Source organism: Dipodomys spectabilis, unplaced genomic scaffold, assembly GCF_019054845.1.
Source record: "Dipodomys spectabilis isolate Male_0828 unplaced genomic scaffold, ASM1905484v1 ptg000002l, whole genome shotgun sequence".
In the NCBI taxonomy this organism is placed as follows: Eukaryota; Metazoa; Chordata; class Mammalia; order Rodentia; family Heteromyidae; genus Dipodomys; species Dipodomys spectabilis.
This window is the reverse complement of record NW_024870679.1, coordinates 19,210,264-19,230,082: the sequence shown is the minus strand read 5'-3', so window position 1 is coordinate 19,230,082 and position 19,819 is coordinate 19,210,264. Positions and strand designations below refer to the sequence as shown.

Here is a 19,819-nt window from a genome sequence, read left to right as displayed (position 1 = left end):
AGAAATGTACCTCATTTACAAAATGGTAATCCCTCTATATGTCACCTTTATAATAACAATAAAAACTACTTAATTTTTTAAAAGGCAGTTGCTGAGTGCTGGTAGCTGACACTTGTAATCCTACCTACTCAGGAGGCTGAGATAGGGGGAATCTCAGTTCAAACTCAGCCAAGGCAGAGAAGTCCATGAGACTTTGATATTCAAATAACCAGCAAAGGAAGAAAAAAAATCCAGAAAACAAAAAACAAAATACCCCAGAAGTGCAAGTATAGCTCAAGTGGCACAGTGCCAGCTGTGAGTGAAGAAGCCAAGCAAGAATGTGAGGCCGAGTTCAAGCCCCAGTATTGTGCACATGCAAGCACATGTGTGTATGTATGTGTGTCTGAGCCTGCATGCAATCACACGTATCTGTGACAAGCCAAGGGTTACACTTGTGGATCAAGCCTGATATCTGTTCTGTCTTAAAGTCTAAGATGTATTATTTTCCACTTGACGCCTTCTTTTTTTTTTTGGGGTCCGGTTGTGGGGCCTGAACTCTGGGCCTGGGCGCTGTCCCTCAGCTCTTCAGCTCAAGGCTAGCGCTTTACCACTTGAGCCACAGTGCCACTTCCAGCTTTTTTTCTTTTTGCTTATGTGGTGCTGAGGAATCGAACCCAGGGCCTCATGCATGCAAGGCAAGCACTCTACCACTGAGCCACCTTCCCAGCCCCCCACTTGATGCCTTCTGACCAGCAGGTTTCTCATGTGATTGTAAGAGATGAGTAAGGTTGGAATTGTTAAGGACAAGAAGGAAAGGCTCTGATTTTAGGTTCACTGACTGACTGATGTGAAGCATACTGCTTGGTGGTGGCTCGTTCAGGCTCTACAGTTAATGAGAGAATGTGATATCTACACTCACGAGGGTTCTGTTTTTGCTCTAAAACTTAGTGTATGGAAAGAAACCTCCACTATGGAGGAACTGCTTTAACAACTCGTAGCATGTATTTCTAGGGCTCCTACAAGAACCTGCCTTTAGTTGCTTGATCAGGAAGAGCCAATTCCTTATGGAAATACTTTACTCCAGTACGCTGCATACAGCTGTGACCTGACCCCCAATGGTGTCCCAGAAGTCACTGGAAAGGAAATCCAGTCTTTCTACAAAAATGGGTCATGAACCAGAAGGGATACAATTCCCAAAAAGAAAACTATTCAAATCAAACTCAGTCATTAAGAGTTACTTTTCACTTTGGGGGAAAAAAGTAATTAGGAACTATGGGAAAGTCTCTTTCTAAGGAGTTTAGGAGTTTTGATTCTTTCTGCTAAATTAAAAACAACAACTTTTTTTTGTTGTTGTTGGCCGTGGGGCTTGAACTCTGGGCCTGGGCGCTGTCCCTCAGCTCTTCAGCTCAAGGCGAGCGCTCTACCACTTGAGCTACAGCGCCACTTCCGGTTTTCTGGTGGTTTACTGGAGATCAGAGTCTCACGGTCTCTCCTGCCCGGGCTGGCTTTGAACCGCGATCCTCAGATCTCTGAGTAGCTAGGATTACAGGCATGAGCCACCAGCGCCCGGCTAAAACAACAACTTTTTTTAGCTTACAGAATTGATCAGTGAGAGTATCCTTCCTTCCTTCCTTCCTTTCTTCTTTCCTTCCTTCCTTCCTTCATACCAGTATTGGGGCTTGAACTCAGGGCCTGGGCACTGACTGTTCTTTAGCTTGTTCACTTATGGAAGGTGCTCTATCCCTTGAGCCACAGCTCCACTTCTAGTATTTTACAGGTTAATTGGAGATAAGAGTCTCATGGACTTTTCTGCCCAAGCTGGCTTTGAACCTTGATCTCTGATCTCATCCTCCCAAGTAGCTAGGATTACAGGAGTGAGCCACCAGTGCCTGGCAAGAAAACTGTCTTAATATACATTCTTTTCTCTACTGTTTTATGAGCAGGAAGGCCTGGCTCAAGCCCGTTGTCCCAGGGAATGGCCACCAGCTGCACACAGCTGGAGAATGAGGAAGGGGCACGGGGCAATTCTTGAAGCTGTGCATTTCATCTATCCTTCACTCAGATGCGGGTCCATCTGGGTTTCCATTATGTCAAACATTATAAAAAGAGCTGAGAGGAGATTTGAGACCCTGGACTAAAGTCAGACTCAAGTAGTAATCTAGTGTCAGGATAGAGAACCTTTGGCAGCCAATGATCAATGCTTGTGTACTTTGCAGAACATTGAGCTGAAGGTTGAAGTGGAGAGCCTGAAACGAGAACTGCAGGACAAGAAACAGCATCTGGATAAAACATGGTGCGTTGGTTGAATTCTTTGCTGAATAGAGGTGACCATAGCAACGCTATTACTTTTCCAGAGGAAAAGCTCAGTCAGCTGAGTCAGAGCTTTGGAACCAAAGTCATTAACCTTGTCCCTTCATGTGAATATGGTGTCCCATTTGGTAACTGAAATGGTGTGTGTGTGTGTGTGTGTGTGTGTGTGTGTGTGTCCTGGACTTTGAACTCAGGGCCTGGCACTGTCTCTGAACTTTTTTGCTCAAGGCTACAGTTCTACTACTGGAGCCACAACTCTACTTCTGAGTTGTTGGGTTTTTTTTTGTTTTTTTTTTTTTTTAATGGCTAATTGGAGATAAGAATCTCACAGACTTTTCTGCTTGGGCTGGCTTTGAACCTTGATCCTCAGATCTCAGCTTTCTGAGTACCTAGGATTACAAGTGGGAGCTATCAATGTCCAGGAGCTATAGCTTCTTAAATCAGGCATCCTCGCTGAGTTGCTCAAAATATTTATGGCCCTCATTTGTTTTCTTCTGCATGTGTGCCCATACTGGGATTTGAACTCTGGGATTTTGAACTCTGCCTTGGCTGTTTTGCTCATAGCTGGTGCTCTTCCATGAGCTACACCTCTATTTCTGGCTCTTTGCTGGTTAATTCAAGATAAGAGTCTCATGGACTTTTCTGGCCAGGCTGGCTTTACACTTCAACACTCAAAGCTGAGCTTCCTCAGTAGCTAGGATTATAGTTGTAAACTACCAGTGCCAAGCATAGCGTCCATTTTTCAGAGATTATTGTCAGCTGACCATCTGTTGGGTTTATCAGAAGAAAGAGTCCTAGTAAAACCTGATGATTCCATTGACTTTTGTCCCTGGTACAAGCAAGAATGGTACTCTCCCCCAAGGACTGTAGAATGATGGGAGAGTATGACAAGGCCAGCTCCTGGGTTGAGTGTCCACCAGCAACCAAGTGATCTGTCATTTTACCAAGAGCCCAGTTTGTCTCCATGGACTAAGCCTTCTGAACCAAACACCAAAGCGTCTGTGGGCTTGGAGCTGTGTAAACCTGTAAAGGTTCAATATTGTTCTGTACATTGAGAGCAAGAAGATAATTTGTGGTTCTCAACAAATGGCTTTAAACAGAAATAAAACCCAACCGGAATTAAGATCACTCAAATGTCTAATTCTTAGATATCTAAGGGCAGACATTGTCCACTCTAGATAAACTGGCAATACTTTTCAGGCTTCAAGTTCAGACCTGGACTTCATTTTTAGAGATATCAGAGAAGCAAAGCTAAACCCAGACCCTACAGAATAAATGTCTGTTCTCTGCATGGGACCAGAGAAAAGCAGACAGAAAACTAGGCGCTAATGGTTCACATCTGTAATCCTAGCTGCTCAGGAGGCTGAGATAACAGGATCACAATTCGAAGCCAATCTGGGCAGGAAAGTTCAATAGATTTGAGTGTGTGTGTGTGTGTGTGTGTGTGTGTGTGTGTGTGTGTGTGTGTGAGTGTTTTGTCTGAGACTGGGACTGGAACTCAGTATTTGATGCTTTCACTCATTGGCTGGTGCTCTACCATCTAAGCCATGCCTCTAGCCCCAATGAGATTTTTAAATTTTCTAATTAACCAGCAGAGAGCTGGAAGTAGAGGTATGACTCAAATGGCAGAGCTCAAGCCTTGAGTAAACTAGCTATGGGAGAGCACAAGGCCCTGAGTTCAGTACTTCATTTTCTCTCATCAGTGGACCAACCTCAGTTGGCCTGTGCAATTGTGTGGCTGATGAATGCTCTGTGGTTTCAGGGCTGATGTGGAGAATCTCAATACCCAGAATGAAGCTGAGCTCCGACGCCAATTTGAAGAGCGACAGCAGGAGACGGAGCACGTCTATGAGCTCTTGGAGAATAAGATCCAGCTTCTGCAGGAGGTGCGGCCTGCTGGGGTTCACAACCAAGGGCCCCCCCTTTGGCTCTTTCTGTCCCCCCCCTCCCAGCTTTCTCTAGCTACTTTTTTTTTTTTTTTGGTTGGTCGTGGGGCCTGAACTCTGGGCCTAGGCACTGGCCCCCAGCTTTGAGCCACAGCACCACTTCCAGCTTTTTCTGCTTATGTGGGGCTGAGGAATTGAACCCAGGGCCTCATGCATGCAAGGCAAGCACTCTACCACTGAGCCACTTTGCCAGACCTCTAGCTACTTTTTTTTTTCCTTGTGCCAGTACCGGAGCTAAAACTTAGGGCCTGGGCACTGTCACTTTTTTTTTTTTTGCTCAGGGCTCGTGTTCTACCACATAAACCACAGCTCCATTTCTGGCTGTTTGGTGGTTAAAGATGAGTCTCATGGATGTTCCTTCCCTGGGCTGGTGTCAGATCCAAGCCTCTGAGTAGCTGGGGTGACAGGCATGAGCCACTGGCCCCCAGTTTCCCTCTCTACTTTCCATTCTACCAAACCTACCATGTATTCCTGAGACCTGAACTTAGATCAGTGCAGACACTCAGTTTTCCCTCATCCCTCTGTCCTCTCGGCCCCCCCCCCCCGCCTCCCCCCACCGTCCAGGAATCCAGACTAGCGAAGGATGAAGCTGCACGGATGGCCGCTCTGGTGGAAGCAGAGAAGGAATGTAACCTAGAGCTCTCAGAGAAGCTGAAGGATGTCACCAAGGACAGGGAGGAGCCGCAGGGAGAGCAGAGGGAGCCCCAAGGATTCCAGGAAGCCCTGGCCCTCAGGGACAAGTAGGTATCTGGGCAAACTTTTTTTTTTTTTTTGGTCGGTCATGGGGCTTGAACTCTGGGCCTGGGCCTGGGTGCTGTCCCTCAGCTCTTCAGCTCAAGGAGAGTGCTCTACCACTTGAGCTACAGCGCCACTTCCGGTTTTCTGGTGGTTTATTGGAGATAGGAGTCTCACGGTCTTTCCTTTCCGGGCTGGCTTTGAACCGCGATCCTCAGATCTCAGCCTCCTGAGTAGCTAGGATGACAGGCGTGAGCCACCAGCGCCCGGCCTGGGCAAACTTTTTTGTTTTGTTTTATTGGTGGTGGTGGTTGTGGGTCTTGAACTCTGGGCCTGGGTGTTGTCCCTCAGCTCTTCAGCTCAAGGCAAGCACTCTACCACTTGAGCCACTTCCAGTTTTCTGGTGGTTCATTGGAGATGACAGTCTCATAGACTTTCCTGCCCAGGTTGGCTTTGAACCATGATCCTCAGATCTAAGCCTCCTGAGTAACTAGGATGACAGGCATAAGCCACTGACCAGCTCCTGGCCTGGGCATGCTTTTTGTGTGTGGGGGGGGAGGCTTTTATTAGTTCTCTAGGCTGTGGACATACAGCAGCCACAATGCTCACTTTGGAGGAGTGATCATGGTGTCTTCACTACGTGGCCCCCACAAGCAAGAATTTCTCTTTAGGACTGAGTCTTTTATTTATATATTAATTTTTTATGCCAGTCCTGGGACTTGAACTCTGGACTAGGTATTGCTTTTTTCATTCAAGGCTAGCACTTTACCACTTGAGCCACAGCTCCACTTCCAGCTTTTTGGTGGTTACTTGGAGATGGGTCTCAGGGACTTTCCTGCCCAGGCTGGCTTTGAACCTCCTTAGTAGCTAGGATGACAGGTGCAAGCCACTGGTGCCCAGCTAGGATGGAATCTTCAATGGTATCTACTTTTTTTTTTTTTTTTTTGGTCAGTCATGGGGCCTGGACTCTGGGCAGCACTGTTCCTCAGCTCTTCAGCTCAAGGCTAGTGCTCTATCACTTGATCCACAGCACCACGTCCAGCATTTTCTGCTTATGTGGTGCTGAGGAATCGAACCCAGGGCCTCATGCATGCAAGGCAAGCACTCTACCACTGAGCCACCTTCCCAGCCCCATTGGTATTCACTTCTTGATCATCAGGAGCCCATGGAAGAACAGATGGAGTGAAGTCAGGTAACCGATTTGTCCTTCCTTTGCTCTACTCCAGGAGAATTGAAGAACTGAGCCAGAGTCTGGCTGCCCAGGAGAGGCTGGTAGAACAACTGTCTCAAGGGAAACAGCCGCTAGAAGGCGTGCTGGAGCAGCCCGCCAGCATGGAAGTACAGGTAAGGCTTGGCTATGTCCAGGCTGCTCTGTGTTGTCATCAGACCCACTTCTGATCACCTATGACTTGCATAACCCGTGACTACAGACTACAGACTTAAAACAACACAGATTTATCATCTCAGTTTCTGTGAGTCAGGAGTTCAGGCATAGCTCAGATGAGTTCTCCCTTGCTGACTTATGTTTCCACTCTCCTAGGAAAGGAGGCTTCTAAGAGCCCTTGAGTTGTTGGCAGAATTTATTTCTAGGTGGTTGTGGAAAATACAGGGTTTATTTCACCTCAGCCAGAAGTGGAGATGAGATGGTCGCTTCTCTTACTTCCAGACCTTCTTTCAAGGGTTTACCTACATAGGTGAACCTATGTATGTTCCTTTTGACTAAAGTCCAATGATGAACAAAGTTAATTATGTCTTTAAAAAAAAAAAAGCCACACCAGGTACTGTTGGCTCCCACCTGTAATCCTAACTACTCAGGAGGCTGAGATTGGAGGATTGTGATTTGAAGACAGCCTGGGAAAAGAAAGTCTGTGAGACTTTTATCTCCTATTAACCACCAGAAACCCAGAAGTAGTGCTCTGGCTCAAAGTGGTAGAGCACTCGCCTTGAGCAAAAGAGCTTAGGGACAGGGCCAAGGCCCTGAGTTCAAGGCCCATGACTGACAAAAAAAAAAATCTCATTTTTGTCATACTTAGTAGCACAACTGTGATGTGACATATCCTCTTGGTCAGAAGCAAATCAAGGTCTTTGCTCTGAAATTCTTTCAAAGGAATGGGATTACACAGAAGTGTGAATGCCAAGGATAGGGATTATGGGAACCACCTAAGAATTTTGCTGACCTCAAATGACTTTTAACTATGTAGAACATAGAATATGGCTTTGTTACCAAACAAAGAAGGTTCGCTACAGTAAAAACAATCACATTAATTGCTTTCAGTATTATTAATCTTGGAAGTTACCCAAGAGGTAGTTGTAATTAGTGCTGGCCTTCATTTCCTTGGCTTCTGGCTATGCAAAGGCTGCTTAATTAAAAAATAATAAAAAAGCAGTCCCTTTACCTGAGACTGGGTGCTGGTGGCTCCTACTTGTAATCCTAGCTACTCAGGAGGCTGAGATCTGAGTATTGTGGTTCAAAGTCAGCCAGGACAGTAAAGGCCATACATTGCTTTTCTCCAATTAACCAGCAAAAAGCCAAAAGTGGAACTATGGCTCAACGGGTAGAGTGCAAAATTTAAGTAAAACAAAGGATAGTGCCCAGTCCAAACTCCAGTACTCACACTCATAAAACAAAAACCTAAAGCAAAAAAAGTCAAAGACAAGCCACAGAACGATGTCACTCCAGATTTGCTCCCATTTTGTGATGCCCTCTCAACAGGAAGCTGTACTCAGAGTGCTCAGGAGCCATTTTTTTGTTTGTTTGGTTTTTTGGTTGGTCATGGGGCTTGAACTTAGGGCTGGAGCACTTTCCCTGAGCCTTTTCTGCTCAAAGCTAGCACTCTACCACTTGAGCCACAGCTCCACTTCCAGTTTTTAATTAGAGATAATATTCTCGTGGACTTTCCTGCCCTGGCTGGCTTTGAACTGAGTTCCTCAGATCTCAGCCTCCTGAGAAGCTAGGATTATAGGCATGAGCCACCAGTCCCAGACCAGGAGCCTTTTGATGTAGCTGTCACCCTAGTTTCTTCTCCTCTTTCCTGTAGGGAGTCAGGAATGTTACTGGTTTACAGTGTTTTTCTCTTCTTCACTGAAGGTAGCCACACCCGGCAGGAAACAGCTGGTGGCTGGCTGAGCTATTGGTTTACTCCTTTCTATGGAATGATAGAAGCTTTATTTACCTCAGTTTTATTTTGTGCTGTTACTGGGGCTTGAACTAAGAGCCTGGGTACTGTCTCAGCTCTTTTTGCTCAAAGCCAGAGCTCTCCCACTTGAGCCACAGCTCTACTTCCTGCATTTTGGTGGTTAATTGGTGATAAGAGTCTCACAGACTTTTCTGCCTGAGCTGGCTTTGAACCTCCATCCTTAGATCTCAACCTCTTGAATAGTTATGCATTTGCTTTAAAATGACCCAGAACAAAATCAGGGAAGGGCTTGCCTTCAGTATGGAGGACCTGCTCACTCACACATTTATGCTTGGTCTGGAACCTAATGTAAACAGCATGGAGAGCAATGAGTCTCATTTCCTAAAATAGCGAACATTCCAGCATCACCAGGGAGAGGTCTGACTTGGAGGGAAAAGGCAAGAATGTGTTGTAAATGGTCATAGCAGAGGCTGAAAGCCTTGTGGGCACTGGTAACCAGGCAGCTACAACTTCATATAAGGAGATTTGAGTTTAGAGCAACTTTTAATTCCCCCTTCCTCCCCCCTTTCTTTCTTCCTTTCTTCTTTCCTTCAGGTTGTGTGTGTGTGTGTGTGTGTGTGTGTGTGTGTGTGTGTGTGTGTGTGTGTGTGTGTGTGTGTGTGTGTGCCAGTCGTGAGGCTTGAACCTAGGGCTCGTGGGGCTCATGCTCTTGCTGAGCTTTTTTTTTTTTTCCCTGAAAGCTAGCTTTCTACCACTTGGGCCCCACCTTTAACTTTCAGCATTTGGTGGTTAATTGGAGATAAAGGTTTCACAGACATTTTTGCCTGAGCTGGCTTTGAACCTTGATCCCCAGATTTTTGCCCCTAGCGTAGCTAGGATTATAGGAGTGAGCCACTGCTACCTGGCTATGAGTAAGTTAGTTAGTTTGTTTTTCTGAATATAGCTTTGGACAGTTCTAGTTCAGTGGCTTTCAAAGTGTGGTTCTCAGACAGCAGTGTCAGCAAGATCTGAGAATTTGTTAGGAATGCAAATTCTTGGGGCACACCCCAAATCTATTTACTGAATCACATCTCTAGGTGGCAGGTCCCAGCACTCTGCATTTTAACTTATCCCTGTAGCTGATGCTGATGCATGCTAAAGTTAGAATAGAAAACCACTGATTAAATTTAACATTCATATTGTATATTAAGAAATTACTGGCCAGGCACAAGTGACTTCACCTGGAATGTATCGCTAATACATGTTGTGAATAGGTTTATCAATTCATTTTGAGGATAAACTGCTACTACATAAATTTAACGTTATTATTTAATTCAGAATAGCTTTTCATTCTGTGAAGCTTGTTCTCACATTTGCCTTTGTTATGTGCCTTCAATACATCTTACTACCCATTTGCTGTATTATATATATTTACAACACATTTACTATATAAATCATCACACAAAAGCCCTTAGTCTCACCTTAACAATGTTTTTTGTGGGCTGGGAAGGTGGCTCAGTGGTAGAGCGCTTGCATTGCATGCATGAGGCCCTGGGTTTGATTCCTCAGCACCACATAAGCAAAAAGGAAATAAAGCCGGAAGTGGTGCTGTGGCTCAAGTGATAGAGTGCTAGCCTTGAGCTGAAGAACTGAGGGACAGCACCCAGGCCCCACTACCAGACCCCCCCCCCCAAAAAAAGAAACAATGTTTTTTGTTGGTCATGGAGCTTGAACTCTGGGCCTGGGCACTGTCCCTCAGCTCTTCAGCTCTAGGCAAGTGCTCTACCACTTGAGCCACAGTGCCACTTCCAGTTTCTGGTGGTTTATTGGAGATAAGAATCTCATGGACTTTCCTGCCCGAGCTGGCTTTGAACCGTGATCCTTAGATCTCAGCCTCCTGAGTAGCTAGGATGACAGGGGTGAGCCACCAGCACCCTGCTAACAACATTCTTTATTTCAGTCAAAAGTAGTGTAATCATGAGTGAGTCCTTAAGCATTTAAAATAGTGTTTTCCAAATCAGAAGCCAGTGGCTGTCACTTTAGCTACTCAGAAGGCTGAGGATCACAGAAAGCCCAGGCAGAAAAATTAGAGACTGTCTCCAATTCACTAGTACAATACGGGACTGGAGGCATGCTTCAAATGAGAGGGCACCAGCACAACAAGCAAGCCAACCAAGAGCATGAGGCTGAGTTCAAGTTCAGGTACTATGACAAATTCTCTTAAGTTAATTGCACCTTTTTACTGAAATATATAAACAGGCATAGAATCTATATAGATGTAAATCTTTAGCTCAATGAGATCTGACAATTGCACAACCCCATGTAATTAACATCCAAAGCAAGATGTATAAAATCTGCATCACCCAGAAACCACTCCATGACTTCTGTTCTTGTAGATGCTTTTCCTATTTTTAGACTTCAAATAAATGGAATCATACAGGATGTACTCACTTGCATATGACCCATTTGACTTACAATGTTTTTGAGCTTCATGTATGTTTCTTGTATCAGGGTTCATTCTTTTCAATTGCTGGTTGATATTACCTTGTATGAACATTCCAAAATATGTTTATCCTACACTTTTTTAGCAACACATTTTTTCTTACCACAAAAGCAACATGTATTTGTTGTGAAAAACTACAGAATACAAATGAGGAAACAAAAACAAATAATTACCCATAATCCCACTCTCCAGATAAAACCACTACTTATAATTTGTATATTTGATTTGAAACTTTTTATTTTTTTGTCAATTGTGGGGCCTGAGCTCAGGGCCTGGGCACTGTCCCTGAGCTCTTTCACTCAATGCTAGCACTCTACCACTTTGAGCTGCAACGCCACTTCCAGTTTTCTGCTAGTTAATTGGAGATAAAAAGTCTCATGGACTTTCTTACCGGGGCTGGCTTTGAACCACGATCCTCATATCTCAGCCTCCTGAGTAGTTAGGATTACAGGTATAAGCTACCAGTGGCTGGCTTGAAACTTTGTTAATAAATTGTCCACATTTTATTTATATGTATATATACATATACATACAGTTATCATATATTACGGAAATTCTCACTTTCTGTTTCACTTTCCTTAGTCTTAGACCCAGATGATTAGTGTGTTCAACTGGAATAATCCTTAGTTTTAACTATGAAATCTTTTCTAAATTTAGAAGAAAATCAAAAGTGTTACCTGAATTCATTGCCCAAAATTCAAATGATACATAGTACATGGAATAAAGAGAAAAATATCATTTAGCTGTTCTCCCTCAATTTTGTTTGCCAATAAGCAGTCAGTGTTAACTAACTACAAAAACCTGATGAAGGTATTAATAGAGATCAGGAAGTGCTAACTCTGTTGTAACATGTTTTCTTATAAGGTTTTTTTGAGTTTTAAGGTTGTTGTCCACATACAAGTCATCTTTTTGTGATTATATTATTTTCTAATAGCAGATGATCATGTTAGGATTAAGTCTAGTACAATAGCTTACTGCTAGCTCTGAGATACAATTTTTAAGTATTTTCTTTGATTGTTAAATAAGGAATATTATTCCTGTGGGAAGCCAGATATGTATAGTTCTCTTAGTGTTTACCTATAGCAAACATATTTTTATTTAATTTTATTTTTGGTCAGTTGTGGGGGCTGAACTCTGGGCCTGGGCACTGTCCCTCAGTTCTTTAGCTTAAGACTAGCACTCTACCACTTACTTGAGCCACAGCCTCATTTCTGGCTTTTTCTGCTTATGTGGTGTTGAGGAATCAAACCTAGGGCCTCATGCTTGCAAGGCAAGCATTCTACCACTGAGCCACCTTCCCAGCCCAGCAAATATATACTTCAGTGGCACCACTGTTTTCTTATTATTTGAATGTAGGGCCTTGAGCTTCTAAGGCAAATCATCTATTTTGTGTCATTAAGTTTGGAGGGAAGCTGGGTACTAGCTATTCAGGAGGCTGAGATCTGAGGATGGAGGTTTAAAGCCAGCCCAGGCAGAAAAAAAAAAATCCAGGAGACTCTTATCTCCAATTAAGCACCAATCAGAAGTGGTGGTATGGCTCAGGTGGTAGAATGCTAGTGTTGAGTGGATAAACCAAGACTTTGAATTCAAACAAAAACAATAATGAAAAAAAAACCTACCCAAATTTAGAGGACATCAGTCACATGCAAAGTCTTAAGGTTGGCTCTTAAAGATTTCAATAAAGCACATAAATTAATGTTTTCATGGATTTTTGAGTCCTTGCTGCTCTTTGGGACAAGTAAGTGGGTATGTAGAGGTGTGGCTGGGTCTAAGCAGTTTGTCTTTCAAGGTGTGTTCAAAAACTCCTTGCCTTTCTACAGATCACTGAAGAATCAATCCAAAGATTATGGGTTAATTTCACAAGACTATAGTAAGCTCACATCCTAGCTGCTAAAATGCAGCTTTATTTCCATTTGGAAGTCTATGTTACAGTCTTGCGTGGAGGGTCAGAACATGTATATTTAGATGAGATTATAGAGACAAAGTCTGTCATGGCTCTCAAGTCTAGCTTTTATGTGAAGCTACAAGATTTTGCTTTGGTGATTAGCACAGTACAACTATGTTTTAAAATTATTTTAATATACTCTTATTCTGATAATATTAAAATAAGAATGTTAATAGTAAGCTAAACGTTAACATTTTCCGGCAGATCATCTTATTGAATCCTCAATGAAAAGCCTGACATTTGTGGGTCATTAAATTTAGGAACCAGGGCTTTGTGCTGCAGATTAAGGGTTAGAAACTGACTCTTCCAGACCTACCTCCTAAGGTCAAGTAGGTGGATTTTAGCATTATAAAAGGTGGCCTTTGAGTGGTGGCTGAGGTTATAACTCCTCCGGTCTGTTATCTGCTTGCCCTCTAGGCAGGGAGAAAATCCTTGAATATAAAGAGCTGTTACCAGAATTGTGGAATTCCAGATCCAGCTCTGGCCTCTCTCTTTTTTAGGTGCATTCTAAGTTGGGAGTGGAGGGGAAGTGCAACTGTGTGGGGGTTCTGAAGACAGAGTTCCCAGCCCTAATTCAGAATTGAGCAGCACCCAGGTCCAGGAAGCTGGGTCCCTATCTCTTTAGCTCGTCTGTCTACCCTCCTCCTTCCCTAAGTGGGTGTGTAGTCTAGCCGAGCCCCACAGAATACCGTGAAGGGAATCGCCTCCTCGGTGGTTGGAGAAAGCCCATTTTTCTTTCGTTATCTTCTAAATAGTGATGAACCCGGTGCATCCCGGGAGTTATCTGGTGGACATTTTCCCAGGTGACTACTTTGTGTCTTTGCCTGATTTTTTTCTTTTACCCCCTAAAATGGTAACTTCTCGGCCCCGCCTCTCCCCCTAGCCCTGCCCCAACATCCAACGGAGATTACCTGATCTTCTCTTTTCCAGTCACACATCCACGGAAGGGGCTGGGCTGGAATTCTGATTCCCACCTCTCCCTTAACCGGCCCCTCCCCGCCCGCCCGCCCGCCCGCCCGCCCGTAGCTCGCTGCCCTGGGCCCCAGCCCGGGGTGGGGAGGAGGGGCCGCGCGGGGAGGCGGCGCGCGCACCGCGGCACCCCGGGGCGCTGCCAAGCTGCTCCATCCCGACGACGTGGCACCGCGGGTGGACCCAAGGGGAGGAGCCCCAGACATCCCGCAGAGGCGAACCGGGGCGCCTCTCCAGTGAGATCGTAGCAGATAAAAAGTGTTCTGACAGCACGAAGCAGCCATCCCGCTGTCCTCTCGGTACCCATGGTGGACCGTTTCCACGCTTCATCGCGGCTGTGCGTTGATTTCTGGACTCGGCTCCTGGGGTTGCCCCCTCCAGCGCGCATGCGCTCGGGGGGAGGGAGGGGTTCAGGCGCTTGCGGGCTGGACTACAACTCCCAGAGGAACCTTGCGAAAAGGCCGCCGGCGCCATCTTGAAATCTGATGCTCACAATCCGCCGGCTTTGCGTCAGCCCCGGGCGGCCGCCAGTGTCCCGGGAAGCTGGCCTGCTTCGGTTCGCGAGGTCCTTGAGGACGCGGTGGCGGCGGCGGTGGAGGCTGGCCGGAGCGACAGCTGTGCTAGACATGGGTAGGCCCGCGCGCCCCGCGCGCGCCTGTCACTCAGCATCCCCCTGAGGCGCTTCCGTGCCCGCCCCCTGCCCGAGGGGCGGGGCCGCGCGCTGTGGTACCCGGGGCCGGCGCGCGGTCCCCGGGGACGCCGGGCCATGCCCGCTGTGGAGCGCCGCTGCGACGGCCGGCGGGGCGCGAGTCCCTGAGGGAGCCGCCGCCGCCGCCGCCGCCGGGTCCGCGTCGTCCCTCCCCGGGGGGCGCTTCCCGCTCCCGCCCGGCCGCGACGATGAAGGAGCTGTGCCGGATCTGCGGCCGGGAGCTGTGCGGGAACCAGCGGCGCTGGATCTTCCACACGGCGTCCAAGCTCAACCTCCAGGTCCTGCTGTCGCACGTCCTGGGTAAAGATGTCTGTCGCGACGGCCGAGCCGAGTTCGCTTGCAGTAAGTGCGCCTTCATGCTCGATCGCATCTACCGGTTCGACACGGTCATCGCGCGCATCGAAGCGCTCTCCATCGAGCGCCTGCAGAAGCTGCTGCTGGAGAAGGACCGCCTCAAGTTCTGCATCGCCAGTCTGTATCGGAAGAACAACGACGACGCCGGCGCCGAGCCCCGGGCGGCGGGCGGCGGGACGGTGGACATTTCCGGCTTGCCCGACGTGAGGTACTCGGCCCTGCTCCAGGAAGACTTCGCCTACTCCGGGTTCGAGTGCTGGGTGGAAAATGAAGATCATCAGCTCCAGGAGCCGCACAGCTGCCACGCTCCCGAAGGCCCCGGAGCCCGACCCAGGAGATGCCGGGGCTGTGCGGCTCTGCGAGTGGCAGACGCTGACTACGAAGCCATTTGCAAGGTGCCGCGAAAAGTGGCCAGGAGTATCTCCTGCGGCCCCTCGAGCCGGTGGTCCACCAGCATCGGCACGGAAGATCCGGCCCTGTCCGAGGTCGGAGCCCCCGATGCCGCCAGCGCGAAAGGACCCCCGGACGGAGAGAGCATGGAGGAAGGGACGCCGGCTTCCTCCGTGGAATCTCTGGATGCAAGCGTCCAGGCCAGCCCTCCCCGCCACAAGGACGACGAGGCCGAGAAGAGTGTCCGGGAGCTGGCCAAGTGTGACTGCTGCTGCGAGGAGCAGCATCTGTGTCACCCCAGACTGGAGCTGGCTCTCAGTATGATTAAAGGGCTTGATTACAAACCCATTCAGAGCCCCCGCGGGAGCAAGCTTCCCATTCCCGTGAAATCCAGCCCACCTGGAACCAAGCCTGGCCACGGCGGGACAGATGGAGTCAGTTCCGGTTTCCTCAACAGGTCTTTGAAACCCCTTTACAGGACACCTGTAAATTATCCCCTGGAGATTGCAGACCTGCAGGAGCTGTGGGATGATCTCTGTGAGGAGTATTTGCCACTTCGGGTCCAGGTATACAACCCGGCTGCGTGGGCCTGATTAGCTAGCTGGCCTCGGGTTTCACAGGATTTCTCTTTAGGTGAAAGTTAATAGTATTAACCCGAGAAAACGACATCGTTGAACTCAACGTTGGCTGCACCTCTTGCTCTTTGGTTAATTTTTAAAAATGTCCTGTAGTAATTGTACGAAAGGGTTCCAACTCCACATTTCAGCTTGTGAGCACAATGCATCGGGGTCAAGTGTCACTACTCCCATCATTCTACCCCCATCTCTTCCAGCGCCCAGTTACCTGGTTCCATCACCTTTTGCTTGTCCCATTTAGCAACTGTGATTTGCACCTAGAATCTGCTTTTCCTAAAAAAAGAAAAGAAAATCTGCTTTTCCTCTTCGTGACATTACCCATCGGCCTTCCCATGAATTATCAAAGTTGCTACATTTTAGGATAAAAAGGTGAAGATAATCAATTCATTTTTCTCCTATAGAAAGAAGACATTTAATTTCACTCTGGCAACAGAATCCTTTTTTTTTTTTCCTGATGTCCTTTCCATTTCCCCCCTCCCCCCCATCTTAAGTTTCTTTTTAGATTTGTAGTTTTCTCCTTTTGGCTTTCTATAACTGAGTCAGTTTAATTTTCTGTGTGTGTGTGTTCACGCATGTGCATGCTGCATGTGTGTTGATATTGGGACTTAAACTCAGAGCCTCTTGCTTTTTTCCCTCAAGGATGGTACTCTACCACTTGAACCACCGCTCTACTTCCATCTTTTTGGTGGGTAATTGGAGATAATCTCATGGACCTGGCATCAGTGGCTCACACCTGTAATCTGAGCTATTCAGGAGGTTGAGCTCTGAGGATTATAGCTCAAAGCCAGTCCTGGTAGGAAAGTCCTTGAGACTTGTCTCCAATTAACCACCAAAAAGCTGGAAGTAGAGCTGTATAGAATGTTAGCCTTGAGCAAAAGAGCTCAGGGACAGTATTCCTGAGTTTGCCCCAGGACACAAAGTCTCACAGACTTTCCTGCCTGGCCTGTCTTTGGACCCTGATCTTCAGATCTCAGCCTCCTGAGTAGCTTGGAATATAGATGTGAGCCACCAGTTTCCTACTGGAGTCAGTTGCTCCAGTTTCTCTCTGGAGAATTAAGACTTTCGTCCCCAAATGCCTCAAAAATGATGACAGTATATAGTAAAGGTTTGGGGAAAACCTATTAATTCACCAGAAAAACAATATAACATTTAGGTGATCTCTGTTATAATTAAGGGATCATTTGAAGATTAACAATGACTTTTTCAGAGATGACACTTGGGGATTCACATATTTTCACTCAAAATGTTGCAGCTTTTATACTAAGTTCTACTAGAAGAAAAGTGAAGTTCAGAAAGAATTGGGTCCTCTTTTGACTTGAATGACTAAACAATGGCAGCTGGTCTTAATTTGAGCTATTCCTATCTACCCAATTGAGTTCATACTACCTTTTGGAATTAAGCTGTATACAGGGACTTGACAGATTCTATTTTGTTTCTATAGGGACAGAGTAATAGATTTAGTTAATTTTGTGAAACACTGAAATGTGTTCAACTCCACAGATTCTTTAGTGGGACCAATGCAAAAGTAGACAGTGTAGAAGCATTCTTGGAAAGCTGGTTAGTGGTCAACATAGTTGCAAAAATTTAGAGCTTGATAATAAATGAAATTGTTTATTGTTACATGTTAAATTGTATCACAGTAAGAAATTGATCAGAAAATGGAAGTTTTAAACTTGCATAAAATTACCAGGAACCAAATGTATGAATATGTTAGGAAGAAGTAAAAAGCCCAATGTTTTCACCTGTATGAAATGTAGGTGTTGTCTGCCTAACACTTGTGTACATTTTCTGTTGCTTTATTTTTTCTTTTCTCTTTTTGTCGGTCACGGGGCCTGAACTCTGTGCCTGGATGCTGTCCCTCAGCTCTTCAGCTCAAGGCTAGCGCTCTACCACTTGAGCCACACTGCCATTTCTGGCTTTTTCTGCTTATGTGGTGCTGAGGAATCAAACCCAGGGCCCCATACATGCTAGGCAAGCACTCTACCACTGAGCCACCTTCCCAGCCCTTTATTTTTTTTTATTTTTGTGGAACTTCACTGCTAAATATGGGTTTAACAATATTTCTGTGACCGGATAGAGATGCTACAATTAAACGTAGTATTCTCATGTTCTGGTCTAAAAGTAGACTAGGCATCAAGGATGGGAAATAAGTTGTTTCCCTCTCTTAAATATGAACAATATTGTAGAAAGATAAAGTCATAGAAAATCTGGCTAAAATGAGGAGTATTTTTCTCCATATTTAATGAAAATTAGAGCATTAGTATCTTCATTATATTGAACAGAAGATTAGTGTGTGTATGGTGTGTGTACTGGGTTTAAACTCAGGCCTTCACCTTCTCACTTGCCTTTTTCGCTTCCCCTACCACTTGACCCACAGCTCCATTCCCAGCTTTATGGTGGTTAATTAGAGTAAGAGTCTCACAAGCAGGAGGACTTAGGAAAGTCTGCCTGGGCTGACTTGGACTTCGATCCTCAGATCTGTTTTCTGAGTGGCTAGGATCACAGGTATGACCTCCCAGCACCCAGCTTGGACTATTAAATCTTTGGTACCTGGATTTATCAATTTAGAGTTGGGAAGGATTTTAAAGGCCATCTCACACAGTTTCTCATAATTTAAATAACAGCCCATGCTGAGCAAAGATCCTGACTATCACATCCAAGACTTAGATTCTGTACATTAAATGGAACAGCTTAAGGATTTACTTTTAGCCAGGAGTCCTCTTCCAATGTGCTAAGGATTCCAGGAGGATTTGTTTTTTAGGGGAGTGTGAAGGAAATAGACTTCTGTATGAGTATGTATAAATTACAGTGCCTGTGTCTTCAGCCCATGTCCCTTTTATTTGGCAAACTTTGGATATTAGAACTTTAAAGTAGCAGGGTGTGAGCTTTCTGTTGTCATTTGGCTTGCTTTATAAGTAAAATACTGAGAGGAGAGAGAAAATAACCTTCAACTTCAAAACACATCGTGTGCAGTTACTGTGCTGTTTTCTCTAATAATTAAAGATGTGGAGGAGATAGGTAACTTGAGCTGAAAGTATTTGTAAGTAAGATATGCACAGGATTTTATTCTGCACACTCGATCAATTGTTGACTTTTGACCTCCTTAAGAGCCGTTCTACTTTAGGGCAAAACCAGAGCTAAGTGGGACAAAGGCAGATGACAGGTTTTTGTCTTTCTCTGAACAAATGTGAATAGAATAGAAATAATCTCTCTCGCAGTTCTTTTTAGTTTGTATAAAGGAATGGGAAAAAAAATGCCATCCAGTTAAACTTTATAAATAGGAAGGAAACCCATTACTTAAATTTTTTCTTATGTTTTTATTATCTTTAAGTAGTTGTACAAAGTAGTTTCCACTCAATAATGTTGTCATTTTGATTCATTTGCTTAAGGATTTCTCCATAATAATAATACATAATAGTATGTATTATTAAATATCAGTGTTTATATTCTTTCTAGTTTCCTTCCCCTTTCTCTTTTCCTCCCTCCTTTCTTTCCATTCCTTTCCTTTTTCCTTCCTTCTTTCCTTTCTTTTTCTTTTTCCTTTCCTTTCAAAATATTTTCCTGCCACAACAGTATATTTTCCTGCCACAACAGTATATTTTCCTGTTTACTGATTTTGTGATATGCAAATAATTTATTGTCTCCATGAAATTTATGCCTGAAGGCTTTTTAGATACCTAAAGCAAGGTTTGAATGCATTATTCTATATAGGTCCTTTACTTCTAAGCCATACCGGAAGCTTTATTCTAGGTAGTCATTTTGTTCTTTATTGTCTGACAGTACAAAAGCCATGACAGGCGGGGTGTGGTCCTTTGCAAATAGCAATTCTGAGAGCTCTTGTCCACGTGCAAGTTTCCTTTCTCAATTCAAAGAGCAGATAAATCTTCACCTCAAACCCTTAAGTGTCAAAGTCTGTTCATTTGTGACTATGGTAAATTAATACCATTCATAGCTTGGCTGGTTGAGTAGCCACTCTTTAGAAAATGGTATTAGATATTGATTAAAGATTAGGTCTTTAATTGTATGTTAACTGATAGTTCTTTTATACCTCTTATTAGTAACAGTAGGGTAGGAAATTATAGTGGTTTGAAATCTGGACTCTTATATGGATTAGAGAGTGCCAAGAAAAGAAATGCTGTTATCCCAAAAGATCTAAATAATTGCCTTTTAGCCTAAGAGGCACATTATGCAATATTCAGCCTGAAAGCAATCCTCTCTCTGATGTGGG

At 45.2% G+C, this 19,819-nt stretch overlaps 1 protein-coding gene across 3 annotated transcripts in view; it reads left to right on the top strand.

Moving 5' to 3' along the window:
• LOC122110210 (phosphodiesterase 4D interacting protein) overlaps nucleotides 1-19,819 on the top strand; it is a 112,508-nt gene that overhangs the window by 33,590 nt on the left and 59,099 nt on the right. The window contains exons 5-8 of one of the 3 annotated variants that reach the window (XM_042682709.1): nucleotides 2,196-2,272; nucleotides 4,052-4,175; nucleotides 4,800-4,975; nucleotides 6,197-6,314. In XM_042682709.1, coding sequence (XP_042538643.1) covers nucleotides 2,196-2,272; nucleotides 4,052-4,175; nucleotides 4,800-4,975; nucleotides 6,197-6,314 — 495 coding nt within the window. Of the gene's footprint in view, nucleotides 1-2,195; nucleotides 2,273-4,051; nucleotides 4,176-4,799; nucleotides 4,976-6,196; nucleotides 6,315-14,347; nucleotides 15,523-19,819 lie in introns of those variants that run through there. The other 2 variants (XM_042682717.1, XM_042682723.1) reach the window with 2 other exon arrangements.